Source organism: Pygoscelis adeliae, unplaced genomic scaffold, assembly GCF_000699105.1.
Source record: "Pygoscelis adeliae isolate BGI_AS28 unplaced genomic scaffold, ASM69910v1 Scaffold42, whole genome shotgun sequence".
In the NCBI taxonomy this organism is placed as follows: Eukaryota; Metazoa; Chordata; class Aves; order Sphenisciformes; family Spheniscidae; genus Pygoscelis; species Pygoscelis adeliae.
In genome coordinates, this window is record NW_008824283.1 from 91,422 (window position 1) to 104,799 (window position 13,378).

The 13,378-nt window shown below is 44.8% G+C and overlaps 3 protein-coding genes across 3 annotated transcripts in view; 1 reads left to right on the top strand and 2 right to left on the bottom strand.

Annotated features, from left to right (window-relative positions):
* Positions 1–150, bottom strand: part of BRD8 (bromodomain containing 8) — a 16,958-nt gene extending 16,808 nt beyond the window's left edge. The window contains exon 1 of the mRNA XM_009318547.1: positions 41–150. Coding sequence (XP_009316822.1) covers positions 41–150 — 110 coding nt within the window. The remainder of the gene's footprint in view (positions 1–40) is intronic.
* Positions 151–338: 188 nt separating this feature from the next.
* KIF20A (kinesin family member 20A) lies at positions 339–9,294 on the top strand. The gene is made up of 18 exons (XM_009318469.1): positions 339–497; positions 986–1,075; positions 1,207–1,326; positions 1,776–1,914; positions 2,005–2,192; positions 2,280–2,424; positions 3,177–3,377; positions 3,631–3,742; positions 3,842–3,913; positions 4,494–4,637; positions 4,711–4,876; positions 5,130–5,291; positions 5,987–6,126; positions 6,220–6,322; positions 6,987–7,194; positions 7,590–7,681; positions 7,981–8,118; positions 8,649–9,294. Exons 1-18 carry the CDS (start codon positions 339–341, stop codon positions 8,901–8,903), a joined length of 2,634 nt encoding a protein of 877 aa, XP_009316744.1. The 3' UTR covers positions 8,904–9,294.
* SFXN1 (sideroflexin 1) overlaps positions 9,041–13,378 on the bottom strand; it is a 28,334-nt gene continuing 23,996 nt past the window's right edge. Inside the window, exons 9-11 of the mRNA XM_009318468.1 lie at positions 11,505–11,554; positions 10,803–10,850; positions 9,041–9,352 (exon numbers count right to left, since the gene is read on the bottom strand). Of these exons, the coding sequence (XP_009316743.1) occupies positions 9,256–9,352; positions 10,803–10,850; positions 11,505–11,554 (195 nt within the window). The 3' untranslated portion in view covers positions 9,041–9,255. The remainder of the gene's footprint in view (positions 9,353–10,802; positions 10,851–11,504; positions 11,555–13,378) is intronic.

Sequence of the window (13,378 nt, forward strand, 5' to 3'; positions counted from 1 at the left end):
CCCATGTGGTGGTGGGGGGGAGTGTGCGTGGGCCTCTTACGCGGTGGTCTCCGTGCGCGTGGAGGGGTCCCGCGTGGTGGGGGTGCGCGTAGGCGGTGTGTCCGGGGTCTTGTGTGGTGGTGGGGGGTGTGCGTGCATTTGCAGCGGCATCCTGCGTGTCAGTGTGCGTGTGGAGGGTTCCGTGTGGCAGTCTGTGTCTGTGGGGAACGGACGGATCCGGTGGTGGTGGCAGACTGCGCGTAGTGGGGTGTATGCGTGGGGAGCAAAGCTTGGACTCCCGGAAGACTGCTGTAGCATTACCCTATCCTCACTGTGCCCCTTTTTCTCCAGGAGCTGAGATGGCGCAAGCACTTGCCTCCCCGGGGCTGTTCTCTGATGAGGATGTTGCAGCTTCCCCTGTTCTTGAATCCACAGCAACAGGGTTTGGGGCCAATGTGCGCAAGGACCTGCTGTCGGAGTTCTCTGCTATCTCTCCAAACCTGGAGGGCTCCCAGCAGGTGAGGCTGGAGCTCTTCTGTCACAAACAGGGCAGTGTTTTGACTTGTGGCCGCCGTGTCTCTGCACAAAGGTGTTGCGATGCAGGGCCAACAGAGATGCTTCACAGGAGGCTAGAAAAAATTGTTGCACTGCGGGGGGCAGTTCCTGTTATGAGCGGTGTACTACGAAGGGCACAGTCAGTAAGTGCCTCTTAACACGATGCCTCTTAGTGTGGTGCTTGGTCCGGGGGCTGGTTTTGCTGTCAGGTCTTCAGGTTGTTGGTCTGATTCACTAGATAAACAGAAGAAATGCTAGTGTGCCTGGAAGTGCCTAAGAAAGCTTCTGGCATTGCTGGGGACTTTGGGACCAGAGAAGTGTCCATTAGTTACTGAGCACTAGTCAGGGTAGCCACACGTGTGTTCCGTGCTCTGGTTCCTGTTAGTGTTCTGATGGATGGTTGTGTACTGCCTCTCTGGCTACCGCGTTTAACCTGTGCTGATTTTTGTAGGCTGTAGCTGAAGACAATAATGGAAAATTAAAGGTGTATCTGAGAGTTCGACCTCTGAAATCTACAGAAGTGGAAAAAGGGGAAGACCAGGTGAGACACTGAATGAAGTAGTCTCTGAGCTGGATGCCCGTGTGCCTGCTGGGAGATGCTATTATCCTTTGCTGTCCATGTTAGGGCCTCTTGGAAGCTATTGCGATGATGGGACTTTATGTGTTCTTTAGGGCTGTGTCTGCATCGAGAATTCAGACACCCTTCTTCTAAAAGCCCCTAAGGACTCCTTCACCATGCGGAGCACAGAACGTGGAGTGGGACAAGCAGCACATAGATTCTCTTTCACCCAGGTAGGTAACTGGGACAAACAATCCATCTGGAAGTTTTTCAAGCTTAAACCAGCCTTACAGCTTGAAAAGCTGGCTTACTAATACATGCTGATTCCAATGCACTGCGTGAACTATGTAGTCTCCTACAATCCTCTCTACTTAAGTTTGTTTCTGTTGCTGTTTCCTTAGTTTTTCTCTTTTTAAGCTGATCCTGACAACTTTTTTGGCAGCAAATGCCAAACTCTTGTTTTGTTCATGAGGCTGTAATGATATCAGATGTTACTGGATTAAATGAGCGACCAGCTTGTTTTTGTAGGTGGCTTGGACTGGAATTACTGGTGGGTCTGTTGCTCGCGATGTGGGGCTAGTGGAGGGAACAAGGGACTACGCAATATCACTGGAACAACCATCAGCAGTCAAAAGATAGGAAAGATCTATATGAGGCCATTTTTCGTGTGTCTTGTCTGCAGATCTTTGGACCAGATGTGGGGCAGAAATTGTTCTTTGATGAGACAATGAAGCAGGTGGTAAAGGATGTACTGAATGGGCAGAACTGGCTGGTTTACACCTATGGCATCACCAATTCAGGGAAGACTCACACTATTCAGGGTAAGGAAAGCACTAGGTGTTAGCAGCCTGTTGACAGGAGTTGTCTGCTTCTACACGTGAATCCTCAGCTTGCCGTTGTTCTTGCTCCAGGCAGCAACAAAGATGGAGGGATTCTGCCCCGCTCCTTAGCAGTCATCTTCAACAGTGTGGGGGACAGGCTGTACCGAGCCATGGATCTGAAGCCTTCCCTCTCCAATGAGGTCATCTGGCTGGACAGCAGGCAGGTGCGACAGGAAGAGACCAAGAAGCAGACCATGCTGCAGGGGGGTCTGTTGGAGGTAAGCATGTGGCTTCTAGGAGGTTTATTAATAGGGAAAGGACGGTGTCATACTACATACATGCTCACGTTCTTTGTTTCCTTCCAGGAGGAGCTGTTAACGCCACTGAAGAGGAGCCGTAGTGCCGAATCTCAGCTCCAGGCCACCACCAGTGGCAGTTTTGACAGCGGAGTTGCTGGCCTCTCTTCATCTAGCCAGCTCACCAACCATTCAGACGTCAGCCAGACAGAAGGCATGTCTGGAAGCCTATTGTCTGCTACCTGCTGCTTGTTTTTGGAGGATGGGGGAAGAAAGGGTGATGGCTATTTGGGTGCTGTGTTGTGGGTAAGGGAGCAAAGGTGGTGTAGTCTCACAATTTTCCCTTTGAAAGATACGGATATCGGGCCTGAAGAACTTTGTACGTATATCTTGCCAACACATGAAGAACTCACCACTGCATAATAACTCAAGCCTTGTGAAATGAAAAGTTACTTGATACCCACTTACTTCATTCGAGGGATATGGTTATTGAGCAGCTGAATGCCATGCAACGGGGATAGCTGAAAGCAGGGTGCTAAAGTGACATGTTGCACTGAGCACTTGTGCCCAGACTTTCAAACCTAGGAACTACTAGCTCATTAGGTATCCAGAAGCATGGAGCAATTGAGGTTAACAAGGACTAAAACTTCACTTATACTGGGAAGAGTTCATGTTTGAAATATCCTATATTTCTGGAGTCAAGATCAAGTGTACAAAAAGTCCTTACACACAAGAGGATACTGTTGAAGGGGCTCTTAGGCTGTCTGACTGGGGACAGGCGTTAGTGTAGGTCCAAATGGGAGGAGGTATATAGAATAGATTTGAGTCAGGGGTAGTGTTCCTGTTGAAGAAAGGTATCTCAGTCTATAGCTAAATCATTGGGGTTGGACCCCAACCCATTGGGGTTGGACCTGCAATCCTGATTTTTTTTTTTACTTTTTTCTTTCCCCTTTATCTTTTCCCCAGAACTGGGCCCTCGCTGGGCTGACTTGGATCGCATTTCACTCACCAACAAAGGAGACGTGCAGTTCTCCATCTGGGTCTCCTTCTTTGAGATTTACAATGAGTTAATCTATGACTTGTTAGAACCAGCTTTACCTGGCCAGAACCGCAAGAGGCAGACACTGCGGCTCTGTGAAGACCAGACTGGCAACCCCTACGTGAAAGGTAAGATTCACCTGAAAGATATTTTTAGTGGCCTGCTAGGGAGACTTGAGGACTGAGTGGGTGGGTGGCTTAGCAGTGATGTGTTGGGGAGCACGATGGCCTCTACGGCCTCTCAGAGGTCTCAGATGTCTGGATGACGGGAATGTTAAGTTTGTTAATGTCAAGGAAATGCAATGGTGAAGTTGGGGCCGAGATAATTAAGTTTTCTGCCAGTCTCCTAACTGCCTTGCCCAATGCGTGCCTGCTTTTCCAGATCTGAACTGGATCAACGTCCGGGATGCTGATGAGGCCTGGAAGCTCCTGAAACTGGGTCGGAAAAACCAGAGTTTTGCTAGCACCCACATGAACCAGAACTCCAGTCGCAGGTCTGATGGGGGAGGGGGGTTGTTTAGGCAGACATACAATTCTGAGGGGCTTTTAAAGGTTGCACTTCCCTCCTAAAATATCTGCATGTTTCTTTACAGTCACAGTGTCTTCTCCATTCGGATTCTGCACTTGCAAAGAGGTGGCAGTGAAACTGTTCCAAAAATCAGCGAGTAAGTTTCATGCTCTCTAGGATTTGGGGGTGTTCTCTCTGGATTCAACTTTCCTGTCTCTTTTGTTGTGGATCTGGGGTATGGGAAGTATCTTGAGGAAGGTCTTGTTGAAAGTACTTGGAAAGAGTAAATGTTCCCACTCTTAAGTCTTGGAACTGACTGAGGAGTTTGTGAGGAGTACTGCAAAGTACAACTTGAGGTGGTTCTCGGGCTTTTTGAATGAAGGTAAACGTGAGTAACCCTGCCCTTGCAGCAGGGCTGATCTGAGTGCTGCCAATGCCTGCTCCTGGGATGTAGTTATCTGGAAATGGGTTGTCTCAGTATCCGGGAAGCAGCTGTCCTGAGGACTGGCAAAGCATCTTTGAACTTGACACCGCAAAGCTCATGTTGGTGTTGTCTTGTGTAACCCCTACACTTAGGGTAGGCCTTTCTGTCCAGCAGTAGCCCATACACCCCGAAAGAGCTTTCTGTGCCCTTATGGGGAAGCAGGGTAGGTGATCGCAGGGTGTCTGAATTGTAAACCTGGCTAGAACAGGACAAACCTAGTAGGTCATGTGAATATCACCTGTGTTTTCTTCAGGTTATCCCTGTGTGACCTTGCGGGGTCAGAGCGCTGCAAAGACCAGAAAAGTGGGGACCGAATGAAAGAAGCAAACAACATCAATACCTCCCTCCACACACTGGGTCGCTGCATTGCTGCCCTGCGCCAGAACCAGCAGTCCAAGTGAGTATCCAGAACTCCGTAGGGAGCGTGTGGGCAAGCTTTCCCGTGGGCTCACTCTTGTCTCTCCCCACAGATTGAAGCAGACTGTGGTTCCCTTCCGGGACAGCAAGCTAACCCGTGTGTTCCAGGGTTTTTTCACTGGACGTGGGCGCTCTTGCATGATTGTCAACATTAACCAGTGCGCATCTACATATGATGAAACTCTGTATGTAGCCAAGTTCTCAGCCATTGCCAGCCAGGTAAGTAGCACACACCAGGATCATGGCATGGTCAGGATACATCCTGCTTCTGTGGGAATGGGCCCCTTCCCATCACAAGGCAGCGGGAATGCTTGCAAGTCTTCCCTATGCTTCTCCAGTGGGTTTTGCCGTTACAGTATTTCCAGGTTCTGCTAAACTGAAAGGGTTGACAGGTTGCAGAGAAGTGCCGTGTTTAAAGACTAAGCAACTTCCAGGCTTTGCGGACTAGTAATGATGGCCTTTTCTCCTTCAGCTTGTTCAGGCGCCTCCCACAAAGCTGGGACTTCTGTCCATACAATCAATCATCAAAGAGCACAAGAGGCAAACCAGCCAGGGCCCAGAGGCAGCGGCAAAGGAAGAAGTGGAATCAGAAGACAGTGAGGATGAAGCAGATGTCTCCATGTATGAGAAGGAGGTGGGTTGTGATTTATTTTACAGTCTTTATGGATAGAGGGGCAAGAACATGACTGTTAGCTTTGGCCTGGGAGGTGGGGCTGGAGCTCAGCACTGTACCAAGAGATGACAGGAAACCTCAGAAGGATACGGGACCCAGGAAATTGGGAATCCATGAGGAAAACATTCCACAGTTGGTCTAAATCTGAAGCACATACTTAATTTGGAAACACTTTGTCATCTGTGGAATAGGGACAGTTAGAGCTCAGGTGCAGACCTATAATCCCTACTCTGCAAGGGATATCTAGAGATCAGAAAACAGGCAAAACAGATTGAGGAAAAATAATCGAACTTCCTAGGTACTCAAAGCAGGCAGCTGGAATAGCTGAAAGATCAAGATGGAAGTCACATACCTACAGAGACTTGAGTTGTAATGTGTCAAGGTAACAAATGCAGCTGCAGCCCTGGGCAGTACAGTAGGGGAAGCTGCTCTGGAGATAGCTCCATCTGGAGTGCAGTGTTTAAGCCACCTCATGGGAGAGGAATTAAGAGCAAACCCAGCAACTTCTCTTTCCAAGTGACTAAAAGAATCTGGAGCAATGTCAAATGGTGTTAAACCTAGATCGCCCCTGCCTACAGATATGGGATCAGCACGTTTACTCTAGGTCTTATTTCTGTTGTGCAGTGTGGGCAATGGAGTTTGTGTCCTTCTTGCAGGACTTGTTGCGTGTAGTGGAAGCTGCACGAGAACTGCTGGTGCAAGAGCGGCAGGAGAAGCTGCAGCTAGAAATGCGCCTCCGTGAGGAGATCTGCAATGAGATGCTGGAGCACATGCAACAGAAGGAGCAATGGTGCAGGTACAGCTTATGCTGATCTCCCTCCCCTTGTTCAGGGTGAGCTAGAGTACCACGAACTGCCAGACCCTGACATGTTGTTTGCTCTCTTTGTAGCCAACATGTGGATGCTCAGAAGGAGCTGCTGGAAGAACTGTACGAGGATAAACTGAATAACCTGAAGGAGTCACTGACCGACTATTACCAGGAGGAGATCCAGGTTTGTTCAGGGCAATGAAATGACATCAGGAAAGTGGCAGTGGTTTGGGAGGTGACTTGGGGTACTTGAGTCCGGGAAGGTGACTTATGCAAACTGAAAGGAAAGATTTTGCTTTTTGTGGTATTTTTTGTGACGTTATTTGATAGCTTGACCCACAATTTTCGCTTCTTGTCTACTGCTTTATGGAGTTCACTAGGCTTTCTAATTTTCAGCCCTTAATCTGGAAGCTAATGTGCAACCATTCTGACTCCTACTTGTTCAACATGATTCTCTCCCTCCTTACTCTTACTGCCAGTGGCTTGCTTTGCACTCTTCAGATTAACAAAAGTTCTGTGAATTTCTCTTCTTACTCTTAGCTCTGATGATGGGTATGGGCCTGTCTGTATTTTTCATGCTATGGCATTTGAGTGGCCTCTGGGACTTGTTGCAAACCTCTCTGAAGATGCCAACTCTCAAAAAATCCCTTGTCTTTAGAGGCTGTAAAAAAAGTGGTTTAGGCTCCCAGAAAATGGGTTCACTGTTTTCGCTTGAAGGACCTCAAAGGCTGGGTCCAACATGTGAAGTGTGTGATTGAGAGTGTCTCCCGGAAGAAAGACGTTGAAAGTTTCAGAAAAGCCGTGTTAAGAAAATCTTGTTGAATATTTGAACAAACTTGCTTTCTAAGGAGCGTGATGAGAAGATTGAGGAGCTCCAAACTGCTCTGCAGGAGGCAAAACAAAAATTGGAGAGCCTGGATACCAAGCAAAAGGACTCGGGGCAAAGCTTGCGTCGATCAAAGCGAGTGGCTACCTCATGCAGTCTGCAACAGGAGCTGGTAGATACTAAAGCCAAACTGGAGCAACGTCAAATGGAGTTAAATACCGCAACAGCAGGTAAGGCAGTGATGCTGCGCTGGTTCTGAACTATGCCCAAGCAATCCTTGTGTAGATGGTTAGAGATACTTTTTTTCAGTAGGGTACATTGGATTCAGACATCCTGAAACTACTATTCTGAGTTATAGATGATAGGAATAATGTGCTGGATGGACAGGGTTTCACTTCATTTTCACAGGAAAATGGACTTTGGGGCAGGATCATCTCCCTGTTCAAATTTTAAAGTCCCTTTGCGTAACTGAAAGGGAGAAGCCTGGAACGTTTGTGCCTGTCGACACAAACTCAAAGCTTTTCTCAGCTTGCCTGTGGCAGCTTGTCTCAAGGGAAGTCCTGACTTCAGAAAAGCTGAAAGCTTATGAGTGTACTGTTGCCCACTACGTCTTGTCTGTTCCTAGAGCTGCGCAAGTACCAGAAATTACTGGAGCCACCTCCCTCCGCCAGACCCATTACTGTGGATGTAGACAGGAAGCTGGAAGATGGACAGAAGGTAACTCCATCTCTGTTACGGAAAGGAACACTTGCAGGGCAAGGTGGTTGCCAGTTTAAACGGTGTTTGGAGCTGCTGTTTCCAGGTTTTTAAACTAATGGTTGAAGTTGAAAACGGGTCTGTTGAAAACAAACCCTTACTAGAGATACGGAAGGTTGTGGTATCTGTGATCCTAGTGTGCCTCACTCAGATGGTGAGGGATCCTCCCTCAGTACTGCATGTCTGAATTACCCTCGAGTGGCTTTGTTTGCAGAGTAATGTCAAAGCTAGCTGTTGCATCAAATCTCTTTCTCTTGTAGAATGTCAGATTGCTGCGTTCAGAATTACAAAAACTTGGGGAGTCTCTTCAGTCTGCAGAGAGGGCATGCTGCCACAGTACAAGTGCAGGGAAACTTCGAGAAGCCCTCTGTATGTGTGATGACATTCTGGCTAGACAGGTAATGTGTCTGTTTTGTTGTGGGTTGCACAGGGGGATTTAGTCTATGCACTTTGCCATAATCGGCAGAATAACCTAGGTTCTTGCAGCTGCAAATAAAAATGACTTTTTCCTCTAGCCACATACTGTCTATTACATTAAGGGAGCTATATTGCTGATTTTTTCAATGGCTGAGTCAGACTGCATATTTAACTCTCCAAAGGAGACCCACATTGTTCCTGTTCAGTTAACTGACAGCCTGCACTTAAAGTAGGAGAATTCAGAGTTCTCATTTCCTTATCTACTTCACTCTATCACAGTTGCTATGGCAGCATGTTTGCAGCAGGATGGATTCAGCTTTTTCCTAGCCTTACTGTTCCTATTTCGTTATTGCACTGCTACGCTGTTGACAGTAGAAGCTTTTATGCATGGCCTTATTTAGCACACCAGTTAGTGAATTTTGGCAAAGGCAGTTTATCCTCTTCAGTTCATAGTAACCAGGGAGTTAGGCAACTTGTCCTATCTTTATATGTATTACCTTCCCTTTCTCAGGACCAAACGCTGGCAGAACTGCAGAACAACATGATGCTGGTAAAACTAGACCTGCGGAAGAAAGCAGCTTGCATTGCTGAACAGTACCAGGCTCCTTCAACATCTACCTTAAAGAAACGGTTCTGTGCCAACAGGGAAAACCTACAACCTAATCAACCTCCTGGTAAAAAGCCCTTCCTGCACAACCTTCTGTCACGTTCAGCTACCCGTCCTGTTGCTGGCAGAGGGTGGCAACTTCGTTCAGTTGCTCTATGACTTTTCACAAAGAGATCCCTGCCCCGCTATTACTGGAAGAGGTGGCAAATCCAATATAATAGCATCTATTTTTCTTTGTGTGCTTGTTTATTGTTGTTGTAGCTGCTTGAGAGCTTATGTAAACATTTTTGGATATGTATGGTTAAACTTTTAATTGATACCAAAGTGGACAAAATGACCTTTTGTAACTTAAACACTACAATGAGGAGAATCTTTAAAATAATGCGGATGATCAAACTTGTTTAACAAAAGGACAAGTTAAAAGTGAGTTCTCATCTTCAACTATGTTGGCACATGATTCAAAAATAAGTTGACAAGATCCTCCTTTGAAAGATATTTTCCCTTCCTTGAATCATAATCCTTTATTAAAGTATACACGTTCTAGTTCAGGGCTGTTCTCTCGGATCTTGGCTTGCAACTCTGGCTCCAAGCGTGTTACAGACATAGAACTAAGCAAAAGAAACAGTAAAATGGTTATATATAACAAGCACTTGAATGTAAAATAAGATGGACGATGCATCTGGTTAAACTTCCTGGATTGTGAAAAGAATTTTCAGATATTTTTTTAACCTCTTATGAAGGAATCATGCTTACAGGCCAGGGGCAAATGAATCCCTGCTTAAAAGGCAATAAGACAGTCTCTAGAGTCAAGAAATGGCTGTTGCTACTACCACGAGGGTAGGAGTCTACCTAGTTGCTTGAGGTTGTTGCTGGCAATAGAAACCTACCTTCCTAAAGGTGTTTTTATTAGATGTAATGTATTTGCCTATTTAACTTACTGCCTGATTTTATTCAGTTGAATAAAAGGTTTATTTTTGTAAGAGTAATCTCACAGTAAAGTGAATTAAGCTGCCAGGAGATTTAAACAGCTGCAATTTCTCAAATACAGTTTAAGGTCTGGAGGAAATGGAGAGCCCTGGTTAAAATCAAGAACTGTACCACACTTGCTGTGCTAGTTTGTAAAGTCATCTCCAGGCAGCCTAGTGACACTTACTTACCACAGTTCTCTACTCTATGCCAGGCAGGGAAACATGGTGTCTGCTTTGTTGTACTCAAACAATTGCATCGGATGAGAATTAGGTATTGCTTTCTGGAAGTCAAAAGCTACTTTAGTTGCTCAGTATTTTAATGGATTCAGCTCCAGCTTGCATTGTTTAAGCTACATTTGGCAGCTTGTCAAGTTTAGACAACCACTAATGATACGGGAGGGATAAATTCAACCTTAGTTGAATTTAAGACCCTGATGTTACTATGTACTGCAATTGAGCTAACTTTATTTGTAGGTAACCCATCCAGGTTTCATTATGATTTCAGCTATAGTGAATATTGTTTCTAAGACAGTTTTCAGTACTGAGCTATTTGTGTATTGATGAAAAATTCTTTCTGGAAAAATATTAATCAAATTACAAATAAGCACGTATAGTCAAGTGCTGTTCTGTATAACCAGAGGAGTTTCCAGCTGAAAACAAAATGGGCTCCGACTGTATTTAATGAAGCCATAACCTTACTGGATATGAATATATTGTTTGGACCACATTTGCCTTTTTTTATGAATCATTCCAGTGATTCCCAACTCTATTATCAAGCTCAAACTTCTCACTTTGAAAGAGCATGGTTAAACTACTCACCCAAATCTCTCGTTTACTATCCATATGCAGCTGCATCTCAAGCTGCTAGAAGTTTGTAAACAAATGAGCCCAATCTAACTATTATATATTACTGATGAGTAACATAGTTATTACTTTTCTGAATATTCTCATGTTTATCACACTTGTTATATGGGAATTAAGACTGTATGCTCTAGGAGGCAATGACCACTTGTTTCTGTCTTGTTGCAGTACCTTGCATGCATCTGGGAGTGTAACATTAAAATAAGAATAATGTAACAGGAATACGTACCTTTTTTGAGGAAACAGTGCACAACACAGGGGTGTTGCAAACACAAGACTAGAGGAGACAAAAATGGGTTTACAAAATTTAGGGTGCTAAAAGAAAATTCAAACCCCTTATGCACGGTCTTCTAGGCAGAAAGCTTTTTTTTGTATACAGTGAGGTAAAGCTCCATGAAGTGCTATGTAACCTTTATTATTTCTCACTGTGTTATACCTTATGAAATCATTTACCTACTACGTAGTACTAAATGCATCAATACCATTCTTACAAATGTGTATAAAATTATCATTTGATGTCCTTTCAGTGTTTTGCATTGGTGCACATTGCAACATAAAATGCTAAACAACAGCAAATGAAACTCTCCATTAAGCAAATGTTCCAAGAATTTATCAACCTACAGGACTAGATTCCAATTACTGTTTATGGAGGTAGCAGCCAAAGCGCCTTTTGTAATTGAGCTGCTACATGCCTTTTTTGCCACCCCCTTTCTTTCTCCCTCCCTCTGCTTTTCTTGGCAGCTTCTTCATTACTAACGGCTTTTTTTTAATATGGTATTATCAGTTACAGATATGGAAGTGAAGTAACTGCTGTAGCCTCACTAACTCTCTCAACTTTTTTCTTTAAACAAAGTGCAAATATTGCTACTTCCTCCAAAAAACCTACAAGTATCTCTTAAAAGAGCAGACACAACCCAAAGAAATCACTTACCAGAATCCGACTAATCCAACTTGAATGGGAGCACTCATCCAAGGAAATCTCTGTTAAAAATAAACCACACACAGTGAGTATGGTATCTTTTCTCCCCTCTCTTCCCACCTTCCTGGAATGCTTGTATTGTAAGAGACAGACTGCAGCTAAAAGATGCTTGGACACGATGAAGGCAAAACAATTACCAGCATACCTTAAAGCTGAGCTCCAACTTGAGAGCCCCATCCCTTTGCAAAGTAAAAAGAAAATTCCCAGTGATATCAATGTACACTGTTTCCCTGAGTAACTGTCCCTTAGAAACTACAATAGGTGGTTGACTGTTTTACTTATGACCTGGTCCCGCGTACATGGGCCACTGAGTCACACAAGCCCACAGTAGCTAGCAACACAGCCAATGTTTGGAGTGGTGCTGCAGGTGCGAGGTGCTGCCACACCTCCTAAGGGCACAGTGAATTCTGCCCAGGCATCCCTAAGAAGAGCTAGGTCTGGTTACAGCTCCTATCTCTTCACTGACATCAAATGGTTTTAACTTACAACTGGAGATTTACTTTGTGAGTAACAGCAACTGCAGCCACCAACCATAAATAAGGGAGGTGTCAAGGAAAAATGTAAGTCTGCCTCTCAGCCCTTTCTCCTGTCTTATGATTTGCTTTGATGTGTAGGAACTTGCCCCTGTAGCGTGGTCTGGCACATTCCAGTTCTGCAAGAGTTCACCTTTTATTAAAGGAAAAAGGGGTAGAAGAAGTGGGGAAACAAGGCTGAGAAAGCAACACAACCTATGGATGCATTTTTAGCATATTCCTCATTACTATAACTTTTGCAGAACTTGAACATATGCCAAGAAATATGATAGTTTTCTTGTAGGCCTTTAAGTGATTTAGGAATCTACTGCCCCCCCATGTTAGAATTTTAGTTGAAATTAATTGCTAATGAAATAAAACCAGACCTGTTTAAACAACACCGCTGCAATGGCCTTCTATTGCTAAAATAAAATCAGTGTCTCCAGTAAGTACAGAACTGCTATGATAACAGGAAGTTGATTTTAAAACAAAACAGCTAATGAGTTAAAAATCACGTTACAGTGGGTGATGTTTTCAACAAGATGATTTTTTTTTTTCTGCAAGAAGCATTTCTCAAGATGTAGGAGTTAGAGGGGAAACTGGTGAACAAAAGGTGGGCGCTATTTGAGAGTAGAAATAGAAAAAAGAAACATAGAAAGCTTAGTAGGACAAAGCTTGGTGCTAAGGAAGGTGACAGAAGCGTAAGAGGCATGGAAAATGGGCCTGTGTGTGGATTAAGTTTTTCCAGAGCCTGAGGGAGAAGAAATGATGTAGAAGATTGCTTCTTCCCCCCCCCCGTCAATCTGTAATCCAGAAATGAGTGCAGGAAGAACGGTGCAGTTCAGCAATAACCTGCAACAATAGATAACAAATGGAAAAAGACAGCAATAGCAAGAAGGATCAAGAGTGAATACAGCAGTGCTCCGCTGTTCTGGCATTCCACTGAACACACCCGTCATTTGACTCTCGGCTGAGATAAACTCACTCAAAACGCTTTACATTTTATACACCGGAGAGTTCATGACAAGAGATGGTGTGACTGACAGTGGAGGGGATGTAGGACTGTGGCATTGGTAAATACTATACATATTTTGGAACGCAAGTCAAACTCTGTACTGCAAATGACTTCAGTCTCTGAGGAGAATTAAGGGAGAGGGATGCTACGCATTGCAGTGTGAGAGTGGGACCCGAGATACATAACAGAAAAGCCCCAAATACGATTTTGTAACGGAAAAGACTGTTGGAGGTTGTCATGAGAGTAATAGATGGTTTCATGCCTTTTTGTCAGAGTTGGTCATTAATCTGAGAGAGAGA